Consider the following 20,929-nt stretch of genomic DNA (forward strand, 5'->3'; position numbering starts at 1 on the left):
ATCTGTGATGCCATGTGAAACTCTGACTTTCTTTTCTAAAACAGCGATCAGTTCATTGGAATTCTCAATTCATGTGTTTAACAAACTTTCTTTTCTCTTTTGGGAACATTTCGATAAGACAATTCATACTTAATGTTTTTAAGACTAATTAACAATAGCCCAGATGAAACTGCTTTAAATAAAATTTGGTGTCTATTTAAATTATCCATTCATGAACTCCTGTTGCACAACTAAAAGAACCACAAATTCTGGAATTTTGCTACAAACTCAGTGGCCATATTTTGCTAAACATCAATATCCAAAAAGTCATGTATTCCTAAAATTCTTTGCATTTCCTCCAGTTGCTAAAATACTCTATAGGGTAAAAGAATATAAGGGTACTGCGTAGAACTCTTATGTAGTGAGATTATAGTTATATTATTTCTATAGAAACTAGAATTGCTTCCATGAAATCCGTTGGATTGTATGCTGAATTTGGGTTTTTTTTAAAAAAGCTATGTTCTATTGTTAATATCAACATTACTGTTTATGATATTCATATTCACAGTTGTCTTTCAGAGAAATCATCAATTTGTAAGGATTGAATTGAGGTGGGAAGAAAGGAATGACTGAGGATGAAATTGATGGAGTTATTGAAATTTAATATAAATATACTAGTCAACACTTTTTGTTTGAGGTTCCTGAAATTTATGGTCTCAAGAGTCATATACATAAAACCTTTTAAAAATATGAGAACAAACGTGTTATTGTATCTAAGTGTTCATCCATAATTAAAGCAGATCTGGTTTACTTTTGATTTTATTATGTACTCTGGGACTTTTGGAAAATGATAATAGTATCTACCGTCATTGTATCATGGAATTACTTCAAACTGAACAGACATGATATCTTTGTGTGTCCTAAAATATGTTTTTAAAAGTGAACTTTTCATTTGATCCAAAGACTAGCCAGAATTTAGCACGTTAAATTTATGATCGATTTCATTGTTGTTCATAGGGCTATAGAATTACAGCTTTTTTTCTTTTGATAGTATTTTTTTAAACAGGTCAATCTTCTATGAAGTTAATGCTGAATGCAGTTCATTTGCAGTTAAGCCTCTACTTCCTTCTTTCCAATCTTCTTTTTTGTTGCTGGGTTTTTTGTTTTTTGTTTTTTTTTTAACCAAGGGTAGTTTTATTTTTTTTGAAAAAAGAACTGAGTTGATGATAAGCAGTTGTTGGTAAGAGCAAATATTTCAAATGGTTTAGATTCCTGGATAGTTATGCAACTTCGTGATGAACTTATAAGATAATGTTATTCATACGGTTTCTGGATACAGTTACCTACTTGCTTGTTTTTAGGATTTGTGCCAGGATGATTAGATTAGATTGTTTGACTGGATGCATGGTTTGTTTTGTTTTGTTTTCTGTAATTCGGTTTTACTACTCTTTGCACCGTAGAAGCAATATGTGCTCTTTTAAAGGCAAACACATCCTCTGAAAAGACATTTTTACTTAATTTTTGAAAAAGTGTTTTTAAGTTTCTTCTAAAAATTAGGAATGCTAGCCTATTTGCTACATGGAATCTGATTACATTAAAGTATACTTAGAAGAAAAGAAGAGGAGTGATTACAACACAGATTTTGAGATAAAGTAGCCAAAAAAAGTAGCCTTACAATTTAGGTAACTAATGGTTTGTGATAATTGAGCAAAGACTTCTAAGAAATTTTTCTGGTTATATTCCAAAGTTGTATTCCAACATAGCCCTTATGGAGAGTGAAGCTGAAAGCAGCATAACTGTTGGCATAAAAATGTTGTATGGTTTTCTGAAAGCAACCAAGTGATTTTTTTGTGCTCAACTGGGTATCTTTTAAAGAAGTATTTAAAAATTATTTGTAAACTAACACTTGGTGTGCCAGCTATATTTTATGTGTTCTATTATTATATCTGCTACTCAAAACTCTGATGATACTCCCCTTCAGGAATATCTAGATAGGCCATTATTTTTCAGTGAATAGTGTACAAATAAGGAGGTAGATATAAAGCTTTGTGAAATGCCTAAGAATTATAATCTCCAAAGAACAATTTCACTTTGAAATATTTTAATATAATTAATTTGAGAAGGAAGAAAGGATTAATTAAATTAGGGTAATTTTTTCCTTGTGGAAAATGTGAATATTTTCACAATGAAAAGAAAATTCCTACTACCTAGTAAAAACTGGAATTCCGTTTTTCATGAATTATGTGAAATTTCAAATTATCTGAAATGCTGTCATTTTTGAAATGATAAAAATGTTTGTTATGAATATTAAGGATCCTTTTTAATACACTTGCAATAAAAAGTCATAATGGATTAAAATCAGAATGTTTTAGAAAAAACCAGTGCTCAAATATTTTGCAGTTCTTAAAAGGCAAGAAAAAATGACACACAATATATTTCTCAATGCCAAACATTAATTTCCCAGTGTTTCTGTTTTTATTTTAAATCTTTAAATTGTTGTATTCATTCTTTCTTTAATTAATTTTAGTACCACATTTGAGACTTCCTTATGGTTTGTCATTGCAATTTGCCATGTCACATTATATGTTGTACATTTTTATTATTCATGCCACTGTGCTGATTCACATTTCCATGTCTAACTATAAATTTGCTGATTTCTTTCTTTTGTTTCCATCATTATGTGCATTTAATTCATTGAAGAACAAGAAAAATATAACTCTTCCACAAAAGGTAAATATTAATGTAACTTTTTAACCATTTAATATTATTCCTTTTCTTTAATAATATGTGAGTTATATAACTGTACTTATTGAAATAATGAGCAAAATTCTTTAACATAAAGGTAGTTTTCTCCCTTCAGTGATTTCGTCAGGCATTTGGTGTTAAGTATTTTCTATTATTCACATTGAAGAGGAAAAGATTAAAATTAAGGGTGCTTTTGTCTCAAAATTGATCTACAATGACAATTCCTTTTGAAAAATAATATATTTCTTGTATGTTTTTGTTTGTTTGTTTGCATTCCCCGCTCTCGTGTGGAGGGTTTGATTCTGACTTTCTGTTCGGCTGCAAAGGAAGAGAAAATCCCTGGATTTTCCCTTTTGATAGCAGTAACATTATAGAATGTTTGGCCCACACTGCCCTCATGCATCTGGGAAACAGCTGTCTAAATGTCACTTCTCTAGGCCTCAGTATTGTTACAACACCCACCAGTTCTGTCTTCCTGAGCGACAGAAGGAAAACCACTCAGCCTGCTATGCTGGCACGTTGGTGACCTCCTGCCTTATTATCTTTTGGATCTCAGTTGATTTTTGGCCTTTGGACTTGAGTGTCAAGTAGACACATACCTCGTCCTGCCCGTACCATTTTCTATTCAGTCTTACTGTTGGCCTGATAACTAAATATTTGAACATGAGTTTTTAGCTTAATGAAATATTATTAATAATAATTAAAAATTAAATAATGCTGTATAGTGTAATAAAAGTACATTTACTCAGTATTTGTGGATTAATGATTGAATTAATTTATTGGACATAGTAATCCTAAAAATTAGTCCTGAGAGTAGCATCATCCCTTTTTTATGAATGATTAAACTCCTATTCAGAGAGATTAAGACATTTACCCGTTTACACTGCTGATGAATGGTAGAATAAGCCCAGGTAGCTCACTTTTTGACCTCCTCCCACTATACTTCAGTATATCCTGTTTTAATAGGCACAAATCCCAAATATATTATCTCTGAGTCCTAGTATATTAAGATTTGTGTTATATATCTCAGTATTACAGAGTGAAAATGGGAGGTAATATTCAATAATTTATTTATTTGAATCTATAAAAATAAATTTATATTCTGGTAATGCCTATTCTGGTACAGTGTCTGACATACTAGGCAATAAGTAGATATTAATAAAAAAATGTTATTCTGTAAGATCAAGATGTCTTGTCCTTAGATTTTGCATTGATTGCTGGCCATCCTGCATTTTTAATTCAGGTATCGGAAGCACAACTTTAGATCAAGTGGTTCAAAAAATGGCCAATGCATTTGTACTTAGATTCAGAAGAATTTAGTTGGATTTGCATGATAAACTCTAGTATGATAAAAACATTAAAATGTTATATTAGAAATGGGTCATGACCTAATTAGTTTAGCCAAAAGAAAGAAAAATGTGATAATTGTTCATCTAGAGAGATCTTACATACATATTATTACTAGACAAAAGCTATAATTAGCTAATCAAAACGAGACAAAATTCGTAAGTTGTGCAACCTGAAGTCTCTATGAAGTATGCACATTCACAGCCTCACTGCAGAGCATGATGGATTGTTACATTTCTACATGGTCATTGTGTTCTGGCTGAGATGTGTCGTCACTCTGCCAAGTCTTCTTTGCACGTAGGACATGGTTATGCTTCACAGAATGGACCACATGACTGAAAACAACCAAAGAGGCACATCCCAAAATCCATGCAAGCCAGGCAGGGAGCAAGCAGAGGATGCTGTATCTCTCTCCTGGGATTTAAGGGAGTATTGCTTAATCACAAGAAGTTCGAGAAGCCCAGAAAGGACAGAAGCAAATTCAAGAAATTTCTTTAAAGTCGAATTTTAGGTTCACATACCCCATAAGAAAGAAACGGTTTTATTTTGCATAGAAACCCTGCTGCTATGAACTGATCTTTTCTGGGATGGATTGTATTGGAGAATTAAGTTATCTTGAGTCCTCCCTGGGTAGATGAAGACTGGGACAAGCCATGCCCAGCTGACAGTATAAGCCAAGGGGCTCCTTGTGAGAGCTTGTTTTGATGAATTGTAGACAAACTTGTGAGACAACTAATGGTCCGAGATTGTGGAGGACTGAGAGGTTTCCCGAGATGCAAGATTTTCAGTGCTAGAACTGGGACAGTTCCAGGCAAAGTGGGATGATTGGTCACCTAACTGCAGGGGACCAGTATATAATTTTCCAGCATATGTTCGTAAAGCATATGTTCATAAACCACATAAACAGAGATGTTAAATACTATTAACGTTCTTACCTTAGATAGAATTTATTGAGCATTTATTCTATGTCAGACTTGACTAAGAGGGCTATATATTTATCTCACATTCTTACAACAATCTGAGAGGTAACTATTCATATCTTCGTTTCCAATGGAGAAAGCTAAGGCTTTGGGAAGATTAAAAACTTGGCCCTTTATCAGTCATTTATTTGGTAAGTGGTAGAACAAGGAATTAGACTCGAGCCTCACTCCAGAGACCTCGTTCTTCACCACTTTGCTCTACATTCAGACAGCACTTCCTGAGTGCCTACTGTGCGTTCAGTGCCACATGATTATGGTAACCACGCATGTGCAGCTATAAGGAAGGGATTATTACCTGTTCCATAGACAGTCGGGGGGTTAAGCGGAGTGCCTAAGGTGACAAAGCTGCTGCACAGCAGAACCAGATTTTGAGTCCGCAGCCCATGTTCTGTCCAGGGTTGCGTGTTTCTGTGACATCTCCCACGTACAACACCTCGGAGGGGCTCACGTAGGGGTCCCACCTCCCCCTGATGACCCAGGTTTTTACCACTCAACTAGATCTTCTAATACCTGGCTTGTCCCTCAAATTACCATGTAATTTGAGAAAATAAAAGCAGTGTATGAATAAAGATAACACATTCTCGGGGTTGAAAAGTTAACTGAGGAACTATACATGCTCGTACTACGTTATATATCTCTTACCTCCCTCTTTTATGTTGAAAGCTGAGAGACCATAACATTTTAGGCTTCACAAACTGCTTTATAGGCATATTTTAAATTATTCATTCTAAAAATAAGCCAATCTTTCCCTCTCTGCTACATTTCTTGGACAGTTTTAAAGAGCCCATGAATGTAGTTTGGGGGCATCGAAATAATGATATAAGAAGATCAAAACAGAACCAGAAATTAAATGACTTCAAGGTGAGAAAAAATGTTACTATCATAATAAATTTCTGATTTATATGCCTTTGGATACTATTTCTTAAGTGCGTTAACTTTTTGGGTTTTGGAAGCAATTTTGAATCCTAGCAAAACACATCACATTCTCTTTTATACAAATATGAATTTTCTTTATTATAAAAAATGTGTAACTTACACACCTGGAGAATGAAAAGCAATTAGAGTTCAAGTTATTCAGTGATTTGAACAGGAGCAAAGAGTTGCTTTTTTGTTTTCCTGTTTCACTAATAAAATCTATAATAATGATTGCAACCAGGTGATAGGGGCTATGTAAGGATTGTCTCTAGCCACCTCTATTTTAAAGTATAAGGTTTCTATAAAAATGCTCAAATCAATTACTTGTACTTTCCTTCCTTAAATGTTGACAAGAACAGTCGGAAACTAAGTTATGCAAAATGTATTTTTTTATGGAACTATTAAGCATTAACCTTAATTAGGTGCAATTCATATAAAAAAGTGAAAAACATGATTTTAATAATTTCCTGTTACCTAAATTATTATATAGATGATACTTACACATTTACTTGAACAGTATACTGTGTTTGTGAAACACGTTATAGGAAAAAATCGTGTAACTTAGATCTTTGCTAAAGCAAGTAAACTAATTTGGGTATTCTTCAGAACCAGCATTATTTGAACTGTCACCAAGTAGAAAAGGATTTCGGTTTTATTTACCTTTTTATCAGATTCATATTTAGTAGGTGCACATTAGGCCAGGTGATTCATTGCCTGTTACTGTATCATGCTGTGATTTCGAAGGTTTTAAGTTTCTTTATCTTCCAGGGCTTTGCTTTTCTTGAACGCTTATGAATATTTATGAATAGCTCCATCAGTAAACGTGTCGAATTTATACACTTCTTTTTTTTTTTGCCACAAATCCATAAATATAGTTGTCATTCTAGCCTTCTCTTTAAACTTGAGACATAGCGAGTGAAACAGTTCATGTAAAACAGTTCAGAACTTGTGGCTTTAACCCTGTTTTCCCATTCTGCTGATTCATATGTGGTTTCTTTATAATAGCCTATAGTCTATAGACTCTAAAAACTTCAAAGTATTTAACATTTATATCATCCAAGGCTCAACTTGCAAGATACACCTCACTGAGGGAGAACACCGTTACCCCTTTCTTCCCAGAATTTGTGGAGAAAGTGTAGAAGAAATGATAAAAGGCAGACTGATGTCTAGCCATGCATAAGCTCTTTGATTTTTCCCCCTTTAATAGCATATATTTCCCTGAAATATTATATTTTTTAACAAATTTTAAAATTGACAAACAATAGCATATATTTCCCTTAAATATTGTATTTTTTAACAAATTTTAAAATTGACAAACAATTTTAAAATTTGTAAAAGGAAAAAGAAAAGAGACTGCCAAAAAAATTGACACTGAATTTAGCAGTTATGCCACATCAGACTTTTCAAGATTAGATACTATTGCCATCAGTGTAATTGGCATAATGAGAACTATGGATAAATATATTGGAGATCACTGGGAATAAACAACATGACCCCTCATGGAATGATTTTATTTTACCCCCAGAGAAGCCTTACTTACACGGGCTGCTTTTCACAATGACTGTATTCTCAGAAGTGTCTCATAAGGAAAACAGCGATCCCTCTCAGAATAAAATACATTTTAAAAAGCTACTTATGCTTGTGAAACACAAAGAGGCAAGGTAAAATGACAGATTCTTTCATCAAGAGCCTGACTTTCTTATCTGTCAAGTACCTGACTAGTATTTTCAGTGTTACTCCGGCACTTGGCAATTTTGACACTGAAAGTGATGTGCGGGGTTGGTAATCCTGAGTTTTGTTTTAGACAGTTCAGTGAAAATTAGCATGCTAACACAAGAGATGGTTTTGTGGCTTTGGCTGCAGTGAGATTTGAGTGTTATATGTACAAATTACCTATTCCGCTTATGTCAATGTTCCATTTCAATGATCTATACCGAAACACAAATTATTTTCTTTAAAAGCCTTTAAAGGCAATGTGGTGTTTTCATTTAACATGTTATTTACCTGTGTTTAATGCTTCTCATGCTGGATAGATGTTATCTGTTATTTTTATTGTTCATACTATGATAGCACAATCCTTAATGTCTGTGAGAATCAGAACAAGAGCAAAAGGAAAACAATTTGACACATTTCTGTCCTTGCAAATTGAAATGCATTTTATTCTGGGAAAATGACCCAGAATTTGGGCATTTCTGTGTAGTGAGAATACTCTAAACATTTAATCTCCGTATAGATATACTGTATATGTGTGTGGAAGGAAGAGGACGTCTAAGTATTATATCAAAGTTGCTTACTACACTTGCATGACTCCAAAAATAGGATGAACATGCAAGGAATGCATTTTTTAATTGGAAAAAACACACAATAATAATAATGTAAAATGCACCGGTGATATTTTCCCCCTTAGCATCTATAGTTTTAGCAAGTTGACAAATTTTGAAATGCTGGAAATTAGGTAAGCAAGAGAGAAAGACATTTAGTTTTCTGTTTTTTGAAAATGTGGAGAAAATACGAATACCCTGTTGAAATAATACAAAATCATGAACCACAACAGCTGGAAGTTACAATGAGCAATCTTATCACTTTACAAATAAAAACTCCATAATGAAGAGATCTATCAGGAATTGATCAAGGCTACACTGATGAACTGGCGAATGGTAATGGGTCCAAGATTATAATCTGTGCCTAGTCATTCCCCATCTTGGGATCTTACTGTTTTGCCACATTGCTTCCAGATGTATGGGGAATGTTTACACACCTTAACAATTTGTGTCACTCCAAAGCGTAAAAAACTGTTAGTAAAGACTAGTATTTCATTTTTGAATTTTCAGATATCAACACATCTTTCTACTCACGCTGTGTAGAGTTTACAAATTCAATAAGCTAGTTTTTTTTTCTGTTTTTTATTACTATAAGTGTTCATGTTTCATATGATATTGTTTCTTATATTTGAGTTCCCACTATCAGTGATTTTTTTAAAATGCTTCCGAGAAGTGAATTTTTTTAATACTGTCGAAAACTGAGGCATCATAGGTGTTTCATTTATATATTTCATTCTATCTGACAAATTCCAAATATGTGGTCTTATATCATTGCTCTTCTGAGACATATATTGGAGCAAAGATGGAACTCCATTATCACTGAACTATCATTGTACTACTAAAAGGCAAGGAAGCAGAGGCATTAGTTTTTCTATTCACAAAGTGTGATAGGACTTTGTAGTTGACTTGACAGCTTAGTTATCCTGTCCAGACATTATCCTCTCACCATTGACAGATGTACTAACTAACCTTGTTACAAACTAAAATACTCATAATGTTTTTACTTTAATATATTTAGTAATATAGACATTTTTATTATTCCTATTCTCTTTTACATTTATGTTTCACCTAGAATACTCCAAAGTATTGGAAGGTTTAACAATACCTTGTATGGATTTTCTTTTTTGCCTGTAAACATGAAATTCCAAATTCATGTTATTTGTAGGTGCATAGGAAGAAATGAAGATCTAAGGATTTGCGGATCAGAGCAAATTTATCTTTCTATAATTATAAATTCATGAATAATATTTTAAATATATTTAAGAATGGGTAATGCTTAAATTATAATTATCTTAAATTATACATACTATAATATTTAAAATATTTTTAAGCAAATAACAAATGTCTGTAAGTCAAAGGAATTTCCCAGAAAAAATTGTGATACTGTAGAAATTTTTCAGTGAGGGTTAGGGAAGATTTATTAAAGATACTTAAGCTTTTTATTTTTTATTATTTTTTAAGTCAAGTCCTCTTTAATAAGATCTTATGAAAGGGATAGATCTAGAAGAAATACATGTAAGCACAAAAACAGTATTTGCAAATGATTTTAGCTTCTTTGTAGTTTCATCAAAGGTCATCTATACTGTTAGAGTAAGAATTCATAGCAAAGTATGGGACATGAGAAGAGAAGCAATTATTTTAGTCTGTCTTAAATAATATCTAATACTTTCCATTAGAAAATTATAATAAATGATAGACTTTTAAAATGGTATTTACTTTTCTCACCTTTTCGTATTCCAGAGTCCTTGAGTTTAGAAGAAATGCTTTCCTATGTATGGTGTTAAATTAACCCATAAAATTCTAGTTTTATTCTTTCTTAATTATAATATTGAGTTAATATTTGACATGTACAAAAATGTCAGAGTTTAAAAATAATAGTGTAAATCAAGTGAATCTAAAGAACATAGATAAAATTCAGTAAGTATTTTTTAGCTAAGTTACTATCTGCTTTTTAAAAAGCATAGTTTCTTAACATCAGACACAGCACTCAGCTTGTCGAAAGATAGTGAAAAATTCCAACTTAAAGAACTTTTGTTTAAAATTAGTGTTAATTGCATCTTGGAGAGAAGAATTGTTTATTCGTATCACTCTATCTGCAATATAGCTAAAGCTCGGTCTTAGCAAACATCCTTCTCTTTTGACTATGTTGTATCTAAGCTCTATGTCCATTAAAAGACTAAATGCAATTACATGATAATTAAATTTATTGTAGAAAATGAGAGGGTTTTTGTTTTTAACTCTCTAGCATGTGGCAGTTTTGAAATTAACAAAAAAAAATTAAAACCCAGAAGTCCCCCAGTTTTTAAATTCTTTTTGTAACAGAATAGCAACTGGCATTTTAATGATTTTGTTAGTTTACAATGCTACCAACATTCAGCATGCTCCTAAAATGTGAATTTAGTGTGAGGATTTGTGGGAAAATTGGAAAATATTTCATATTTTAGTTTTGCTATTGGCATTAAAAGTGTCAATGCAAAAATTTTAAAGGATCATTCCTTTCAAAGTAAGATATTTGAGCTCTCTGGGCTGGTGTTAATTTTACTTATATTGGGATACTCAACAGTTAACCATATTGCAAGGATTCAATTCACTTTTAATCATTACTAAGTATCTATTTTCTATATAAATCATGTACATTAATAATCATGACCTCTGGTTCAAATTTGTGATATTTTATTTTAATTCATATATTTGTTTTTCTATTTAGAGAGACACACCAATAATTCAGAAATAATGTCATTTCATTTGACAATAGATGGTTTAAAAGTAAAATGCAAATAAGCAAACTCTAAAAAAGTTAAAGAACTCTCCAAATTCACCCTGAAGCTTCATCATTGATGTTTATGAGAAGAAAACTTCTACTGAAACATGATCGCTTGTATGAATATTTATTTCAGAATACACACTAATGTACATACCATAAGGAAATAATGAGAACTACTAAAAAATGTGAATTTTATGTAATTGTCTGATCTTTTGATATGAGTAAGTCAATGATAGAGCATTTTGCTCTGTTCTTGGCATCTGAGAGCAAGCAATGAGGATAGCATGGCAACTACATTTTTGCTGGCTAGTCAAGGGGGTCTACTCACAATTTTGAGTCAAAATTTGGGGATTTTCTTTCTTTGATGGATTAAAATATGTCAACTTTCATTCCTTTAAGAAGAAAGATAGTGTATTAATATTTTTAGAAGGTCAAAATGAAGTAATTTAAAACCATTTTTGGATTCGTTTTAGTTAGGCTACCACTGTCTCCTTATGATTTAGTTTTGAGTTTTCCAAATAAAGATTTAAATACAACCATGTCAGAAACTAAGTAATCCTATTTAGGAAAATGAGACGTCCTGGCAAGGTAAAATCATCAGAACTGTTTCAGATTGCTTCAGGCCAGTAGCTCTTGGGAAATTATCTTTTCAGTGTCAAGTAACTTTCTTCCCTGAGAATTTCACGATACTAAAAGTGAAGGTTACAAAGCTATGGGCCAATCAATGTGAAACATTTCTTAAAATTAATATCATCTGGTGAGAATATTAAGCTAATGCCATTTAAGTTTGCCTTTATCACAAGTAGAGATGGCTCTGAGTTACTTTAAGCTCTGAGTGTAGAGTACAACTGATTACATACAGTTCATTTGATTTCCTCAAAGCTCAAAGCAAATGACGGAGCAAGTATCCAGAGGTACCCATTCCAAAGGCAGAAGGGAGAGAACAGATATTTGTACATTTTCTCGTATGGCACATGGCTTTTAGTAAATACAGCTCATCTTTCTCAATAATTTTGTCTCAATTTCTAATTAATCTCAAGTAGCCTTTTACTTTATAGTACTCATTACGACTCCTGTATTGTCAAGTATTTAATAAATTTCTACTACTTTTCTCAAGATCTCCATTGTATCATCTTTTAATCATAATAGTCATCATTTACTGTCTCTGAAGTCAACATTTTCAAAGCAAGTGTGCATCAATGCTTAATTCACGGAACTGTGATGTCAGGGATGGATGCTGTCTACTTAGTTTACTGAATTTAAACAAAGCTAAACACCTAATAATTTTATGCTAAAAGTATAATTAAAACATTTACCCACACATTTCAAACTGTGTATTTATCTCTCGTGCTATTAGTCTGTACTTGAACACACAATAAAAGCTACATATTTACTTAATTTTTGTAATCTGTGTCAGTGTCCAAGGATGATAGGCCTTTAATCATTGCAATGGAAATATTTGCCAGCAAGTGTCTTTAAAAACTCCTCCTAAGAGGTGAAATCAGTAGCCAAGTCAGTCACATATATCGACATCTATATCATCCTTATACGTCATTAGTCCCTCTTGGCAGAAGCCCCAATACTTTAATCACACAAAGAAGTTTTTTTCCCCATAAATATGTGTTTATACACAACTTAAAAATAAATCTTAGCACTGGTTGCAGAGGCTGAATAGTCTGAGAAATTGTCAAAAGATTGTAAAAAGTAAACATAGGTCTTACACAACACAGGTGTAAGTTTTGAAGAGTTTATTCTGCACACAACTGTGCCCTTAGCTCTTTTCTCCCCTTCATCTGTAAAAATGTATAAATTAATGGCATGTTCTTGAAGCTTAGCTGTTTATGATGGATTCTGACTTAAAATAACTTGTATTTTAATTTGATTATTGTAATTTTCCCATCTAAACAGTCACACTTGCTACTTAGGAGATTAAGAAAGATTTCAATGTAATGCATTTCTTTATATATTATAAATTGAAGAACCAAAAAAATTTTATCGTATTTTCAAAGCATGAAAATTTCATATATGCGATCAGACATAGCCACCAGAAATAGAAAACTAATTTTTTCTCTTAGGCCATTTTTAAGACTGGCAACTATTCATGAAACACTGCTAGTAGAAATTAATGATTTAATAAGAATGCCTCAGAAAAGCAGGTGCTTATCAGTTAAAACCGTTTTCCGGTGACTGCTGTTAGCTGAGGATGTTAAGTGGGTGTGTGCATGCATGTTAAGCATGTGCATATATGTGTGATGTGTTCAGTATGCATATTTGTTTTCTCTATATATGTACATGCAACAACCAGTTGATTAAATGGAAGGCGTATTTTCATGATTAAATCTGATTTCTCGTGGTCATTTATGAATGGAATTGAAAATGTTTCATATCAGGTGAAGAAATAGGGTACTTATATTTTGTTACTAACATTTGTGTTCCCCATTTTGTGTGAGTTGAGTCATGTTCATCTTTAGATTAACAGGTGCTAGCATTGTATATTCTGCATTTTGTTTATTAGTCATGTATTATTTCTAAATTTCATTTAATTGAAATCATATCAAAAGAATTGAAATCTTAAACCCAGTTCCAGAAGGTGCTTCGCCTGTGTTAATAGGCTTCCATTGTGTGTTTTTGCAGCAAGCTTAGTAGTGGAGGAGCGAACAAGACAGATGAAAATGAAAGTGCATCGATTTAAGCAGACAACAGGGTCTGGTTCTAGTCAAGAACTTGATCGCGAGCAATATTCCAAGGTAAAACTAGTAGTATCCAACCAATAGTTTCCCTTATAAAAATGTATAGTGTGTATAGCAGGTAGGACTAGCAAGCACCAAGTTATGTTAGAGAAGTTATCATTCACCTGATGGTCTTGCATCAGAATCTCTGTCCTCTTGATATTTTCACAAGATTTATAACTATGTTAAAATATTAATTAACTGGGATTTAATGGGTTTTTTTCCTAAAAAGAAAATGTAAATACTTGATATTAAAGTCACGTAATGATCTATTGCCAATAATCAAATTCACATAAATAAGCAAGATATATGAAGCTATTTTATGGCTTGGATCTCATATAAGATTGCATTTAAAATATTAAGATACAGATTTATAGTCTTAAATACTATTTTAGGTTGATAATGACTATTGAGATTTATTAGTGAATGACGTAAGTTACACAATATGAGATTTCTTCTTGATCTGTCTTTAGTAAGAAAAGTAAATGATTTCAAATTCTTAGAAACTGAAATCCACACTTTCAAGTGGCAATAAGACATTTAATTTATATTTCAGTATTATTTTGTAAGGATGCACTAGGAGTTTATAAACTGCTAACTAGCATCTAATAATTTTAATTAAAATATGCATAAAATTTGTTTAACCTCATGAAGCAATTTTAAATATATGGTTTATTTTAAATATGTATTTTTATTTATATATTATATAAGCATATATATTTATTTAAATATATATATATATATATATAAATACTCAAAAGTGGCAGCAGCCATTACAGAATAATCTGTGTTATAATTTGATGTCAAGAAGCCCTTTTGGAAGTAATGACCTTTTAGAAATTCAAAATTAAATAAAAACTATACAAATTCAATATTGTGACCTTGAAATGTGAATGTTAGAAAAACCTACTTATTTGTAAATATTAGAGGTTGATCTTTACATAGCCAGATATTCAGAGACTAACACAAAACAATAGAGGTAGTCACAAAATATGACTTGTCACCAGACTCAAAAAGAGTTCTATGTATTGGATGCATTTTACCACTTTACATCTTAGCTGCAGGAGGGTTTCCAACTGAGACAATGCCTACGGTCACTGATTCAGTGAGGCTGAGTATCCTAGGACTCTCAAACAGCACTCTACACAGTAAAATCATGTAAAACAAAACACAAAAAAAGCCAGTGAGCAGACTATCTTGATGTGCCATAGGGTTGCTGACTCCAGCTCCACAAGTCTTCTCTGTGGCTCATTCTTAATTATTATCACTTAGCTTGTCTGTCTTCTTTATGAATATCATCATCATTTTTGTTTTCTTTCACAACAAACGCAGTAGCAATTAGAAGGCAGGATGATTTAAGTTTTCTTCCTCCACATTTGGATGCAGTTATTTAGAAAAGTTCTTTAAACTGGGAATGCTTCACTAAAGCTGGAAATCCCTTACTAATTGCTTAGCTTTTTGTGAAAGGGTAAGGTCAAATAGAACAGCAAGTCAACGTTAGGGCCAGTATAGGAAACAAGAAAGAGGTAAACAATCAGGGTAATCAGGGTACAACCGAAAGCCTTTCTGGATCATTCTGAAGTAGGAGTCTAATCATCAATCAGTTGATCAAAACAATTTACAAAATGAAGTGCCTTAGAAGTCTAAACAACCACTAGGGGCGCCTGAGTGTTGCAGTCAGTTAAGCCTTGTACTTTGGTTTCCGCTCAGGTCATGATCTCGGGGTCGTGAGATCAAGCCCCACATCAGGCTCCACACTCAGCACCGACTGTGCTTAAGATTCTCCCTCGCCCTCTGCCCCTCCTGCTCATGCTCTCTCTCTAAAATAAATAAATAAATCTTAAAAAAAAAAAGAAGTCTAAACAAGCACTAATACTTAATATTCATAATAAATTTAAAGTAGGTTTATCTCAGTTGGGAGATTCCATATTCTCTGACCCACAGAAATTTAAAACTGAAAAATACCTGAAATTAATCTTCTATTCCAGCTCTCATATTTACCAAATTTATGAAAACTGAGGCCTACCCAGAATTAGTAAAGCCTTTCTGTGGTGTGATGAGCCCTAAAACTGCTTATGTGAAATTCAGGTACTGCTGTGTTCTGCTTCTTACATCATCGGAATGTACACATCATTCCAGTTTGCTTCAAAGGTTCTATGACTTAATTGGCAAGCGGTTAAATTATCATATTCTGTCTTTGCTCCCTCCTTTGCGCCTTTTTCTTTTTCTCCCTCATCCCATTTGACTATTAAAAAACCCATTACTTTCAAATATTACTGTTGCTCTTACTGTATAAATTGATACTACCATGTTACCTAAATAAAATTATGATATATTGTGTCAATAAACGTGAGACCAAGGATATGGTATCTTTAAGAACTTTTAACAGGATAGGAAAAATATATAAGATAAAATAACAAATAATTAGCTTATTTTTAATTTTATATGTCAAGTAAAGATAAATCCTCCACAGTTCTAATAGTCATATTGTGGCCTAATGCTTACAATACAATTTTTAAGAAGTTCCCATTTCATCAGGAAATCATTTAAGTAGTTCTCCATTGGAAGTAGCCACATTTCCAAGAGAAGGCATTTCAGATAAACGTCTCTTATATACTTGAGAAGTTCCTTCTCATTTTTTATCCTTTTTCTCCAACCGTTTTATAATTTACTTTACAAAATCATATAATCAAGAACTAGTATTGTCATAAATTTTATATTCATTAGCTTTTGAACTTTATTCCTTTCTTGATTCTTTTTTAGTGTTTTAATCCATTTGTCACTTTGGATGAACACCTTTGTTGAAATTCTGCCAAATTAGAAATTAGTTAACCATTCTCAAAATATTTAGAACCAAACACCAATAGAACTAGATTTTCTTGAGGGCAAAGAATTATCAGACAAATGGACTATAATTCTTAAGATGTTTCAGACCTGACACCCTAACTCCCTCTTGAGTAGGGAATTTACACTAACTTTCCTTTTGAAAACACAAGAGACTACTTCAGGATCCCTGAAATGTGATACCATGCTCTTTTTTCAATGATGTTACACAGTGTTGCATTCCTTGATGATGGGGCGAAATTCATAATTGGAGGGTGAGTTTGCATTTAGGCACTCACATTTTAAAGAGTGTTTATGTTTCTGTAACCCAGGAACAGCCATCAAATTGATGTGATGGGTTTTGTAGGTAGCTGCTAAATGTTTATTATTATTTTTAAAAATAGCTGCCCTATAATTAGAGTCTCCCCTCACATCAATGACTGACTTCCCTGCTGTATGATTAGTATAAATTCCTCCTAGTGGTATTATATTTCTCAAAATACAATTAATTTATTTCCATTAAAATGTTTAATTGTTAAATAAGAAATTTAACAAATTTTGCTTGATGAAAAGTCAAAGTGATTATTTAAACTCATAACAGATTTTGAAAATAAGTAAATATAGTAGTAAAAAGTGAATACAAAAGTCTTTCATTTCCTTCAAATAACTAAATGCAAAGAAAACTGTGATCTTGTGTTAAAATGAGGGATTGTTCTTTAGCCCAGCATAGAAAAATTTAATATGATATACAGTCTTTTAAAATCTCTTATTTGCTGAAATAGCAGAAGTCTATATACAAAAATGTTGAGGAAGACATGGCTTATAGAGAAGGAAAATTTCTTTAGTTGGAGAAATAGTTTTGTGTATACTCACATATCCTTATGCTATAGACTACACTGTTTATTATTGGCATTTGCCAAATAAGGGGAACATTTGTTCTAGGTGTCAACATAGTGGCAGAAAATCTCCTACCTGGGTAAAATTTACTGGATTAGAACCCAATTGTTTCATCCCCTCATGGACAAGCTATCATTTCAGTATGTTTGGGAACATCATAATAATGACATGATATATGTACTTAGCAAAATAATTTCTAAGACAAGTAATATAGGAGTTATATTTGTACCCCGCTAACAGTATTAAATTCAGATCCCCCTGTGTGAGGATAGCTGTGTAAAACTATGTTGAGTTTGTACCACATCTACCCTGTAAATAAAAACAGTTCTGATTGAACCGAATCATGTCAGGATCATTCTACAAGATATAACAGAATTTGGTGTTAAAACATTATCACATTACTTTAAAATGCACGTTATGTTAAATCATATTAATGTTAATCATATACGAAGTTGTGTAGGTAGCTCAGTTCTGCACATGTATGAATTTTCTCTTGGATTATAACTTAACACGTGGCTTTCGTAAACAACTTACGCAAATATGAAAAAAATTCTTTGGAAAGAGAGTTTCATTGATAGTCTATAATTTGGAGCTTTTTCATACCTGATGTGAAATTCTTTGCCCAATACATACACATGAGAGGTGAAGAATTAAAACTAGCATGTAAGTACCTCAGGCCTGAACTACTCTTATCTGAGGAATTATGAAGTAAACATGATTCTCTTTTCTAGGATTTTTTAAAAAATATTGCTTTATACTTCTTTTTGTATATACAGATCCAGGGTTTTAGCATCATTTTACCTAGTGTACTTTAGCAAGACACTTATTTATACAAATTTTTATAAATTGTGTTTGGATTATTTTAGCTTCATTAAAACTCATCTGATATGGAGCATCAGAGGACAGATGAGTTTTCCTACAAGTTTAATAAACATTTGGTATTTTCACATCTTAATGCATAAATGTAAAATTAAATTCCTTGTTAAGAAACCTAAATACGCAATGTTTAGTCATATGCTCTTTTATTAATAAGTTATATAATCTTAACTTCTAGTACCAAAAATAAGAGAAGTCACTTAATATATTAGGTATTTTAAAATTATATATAATTAAGTTTAAGTAATTATTTTATAACCTATTTATTATAATGAAAACACATATCTAAAATAATAATATATAAAGCTGCTTGCTGTGTCTCCCACTGCAATGAGTCAAGTAGAAGAGTATATTAACTGCTCTGACAACTTTGCATGTTTAGTCTTCTACCTAATGATTTCTAAAATCTTAGATAATGAATACCAAAGACAAATTTAAAAATATAGTGTATATTTAAATTTTAAATAGGAATCCTTTTTTTTTTTTTTTTTTTACATTTGACACTGAGCTGATAGTTTAAATCTGAAAATGTCTAATTAAACTACGGTAGAAAGCTGGAGTCCAGTCTTCGCGTCCATTGCTTTACTCCTCTTTGGCACAGCCCCTCAACTTTAATACCAGCCCTTCTTTGTGAAGAGATACATTTTTTGAAGAAATTTGAAACACTATGATGTCTTAAAACAGGGAAAATGTGTAGGTAAATTGAATAGTTTCAGAAAGAATAAAAAACACAGACAGATAGAAGCAGTCTATACCATGCATAGAGTACAGGTGAACAAAATGGGCAATAATGAAAACCCAGGCAAGAATAGAGAAACCGATACACTGGGGAAAAAAGGACATTTTGAAGTTTCAAGTATATGTCAGTAATTTTTCAATGAATTTTCCACCCCAGCATTTAAAGTTTTTGTTTCATTTATTATTCAGTCTTCATAAACCAGTTTTTACCACTCAAAGGATGTAGGATTTTTGTATTGGAAATCGTGTATTACGTTAGTGTTTGTATTATTTTAGATTCCACACCTACTTTTATGAAGGTACACGTTTTTTGGCGTGGGCTAAGTAGTCGTTAAGCTCACCATGTATGTCTCTTTTCCCACAACCTGATGATGGAGCTCACACTTTCTTGTTTTTAATCTTTAGTATAACATACATAAAGATCAGTACAGAAGCTGTGATAACGTCTCTGCCAAATCATCAGATAGTGATGTCAGTGATGTGTCCGCCATTTCCCGAACCAGCAGTGCCTCACGCCTCAGCAGCACAAGCTTTATGTCAGAGCAGTCTGAGCACCCCAGGGGTAGAATCAGGTGAGTTGGCAATACTGTTTATATAAACTGGGTCCGTATCCATGGTGTAAAAATGCAACTAGCTTTCTTAATGTTCTTGCTGAAATACAGTTTAGGTAAAGCGGCAGACATATTTCCCTAACATCACTGGGCCGGGAGTGGGTTGAGCATTTGTTTGCTGTTGTGTAATATCGCGTATAGACCATTCGGTACTATGTAGCTTATAACTGTAGTCATAATTTTAGAGATTGCTCAGAGTCACATTTACAGGAGTTTCTTCTAATGCGATTAAATCCACAGAGCATCATTTAGTCCATTGTTAAAAATGCTTTCCTGTAAAGGGCCAGATAGTAAATATCTCGGGCTATATTGCACAGTCTCTGTTGCATTTACTTTATGATGTCACTGTTGTGTGAAAACTATGCAAACAAGTGAGCATGGCTATATTCCAATAAAATTTTATTCGTAAAAACAGGAAGTAGGGCTCCATTTTGCCCATGGGCTGTAATTCGCTGATCTCTTCTTTACTCCCATAGCAGCTGGCCTGCTTTCAGAGTAGGACTGAGCAGATGTGATACAAAATACACATCCCCAGTTTACATTCCATGAGTTATAAGAAATTTGCATGGAGTTTGTTTCCATCACCAGTTGTCCTCTTGTCTTTTTACAATGCAAATACCCTGCTGAAAGGGAAAAGGCCACAGGAATCCAAGTGCCATCTTACCTAAAGCAGACTCAATATGGACAAGGCATATTTTATATTTGTTCTTAACTAGTTCCCAGAAAGATCAGAAATAGAAGTTTCATTGAAGGAATTTGGAGCTTGATGAGAAGCCCAGGAAATATAAATGTTCAGAATAGGAGTAATTACCTTTCTGATACTCTGAAAATCTATTATCGTACATTCTGATGATGTACAATAAAATATCTTTGAGCATTCCTTCTTCCTGGATTTACCTGTTGAAACAAATTGAGAGTAATCATCTTACTGTTAGTTAACAGTGTCATATTCTGATACTCTACATGAGTAATTCAACTGATAATGATGTTTAATAGAACATGCTTATCTCTATTTCTGATGTTCTTAGCATCTGGTCCTAATGGAATATGACGTTCGCTAAAATTTAAGATCCAATTAGAAGAGCTGAAGGACATAATCACATTGAGCTGCCTAAGATCAAGGGGTAAAAATCATTCTAATAGATTCCTTTTTATTGAAATATTAATAAGATACTATGTTTCAAAACCTAATCAATTTAGCAAG

At 32.6% G+C, this 20,929-nt stretch overlaps 1 protein-coding gene across 14 annotated transcripts in view; it reads left to right on the forward strand.

The window, feature by feature from the left end:
• RIMS1 (regulating synaptic membrane exocytosis 1) overlaps window positions 1–20,929 on the forward strand; it is an 851,235-nt gene that overhangs the window by 741,571 nt on the left and 88,735 nt on the right. For 3 of the 14 annotated variants that reach the window (XM_057303964.1, XM_044387119.3, XM_044387120.3), the window contains 3 exons: window positions 2,680–2,709; window positions 13,686–13,798; window positions 19,520–19,686. The exons of 10 other annotated variants lie outside the window; for them this stretch is intronic. In XM_057303964.1, the coding sequence (XP_057159947.1) occupies window positions 2,680–2,709; window positions 13,686–13,798; window positions 19,520–19,686 (310 nt within the window). Of the gene's footprint in view, window positions 1–2,679; window positions 2,710–13,685; window positions 13,799–19,519; window positions 19,687–20,929 lie in introns of those variants that run through there. One more of the 14 variants, XM_044387118.3, reaches the window with a different exon arrangement.

This window comes from Ursus arctos, unplaced genomic scaffold (assembly GCF_023065955.2).
Source record: "Ursus arctos isolate Adak ecotype North America unplaced genomic scaffold, UrsArc2.0 scaffold_29, whole genome shotgun sequence".
Taxonomy (NCBI): domain Eukaryota; kingdom Metazoa; phylum Chordata; class Mammalia; order Carnivora; family Ursidae; genus Ursus; species Ursus arctos.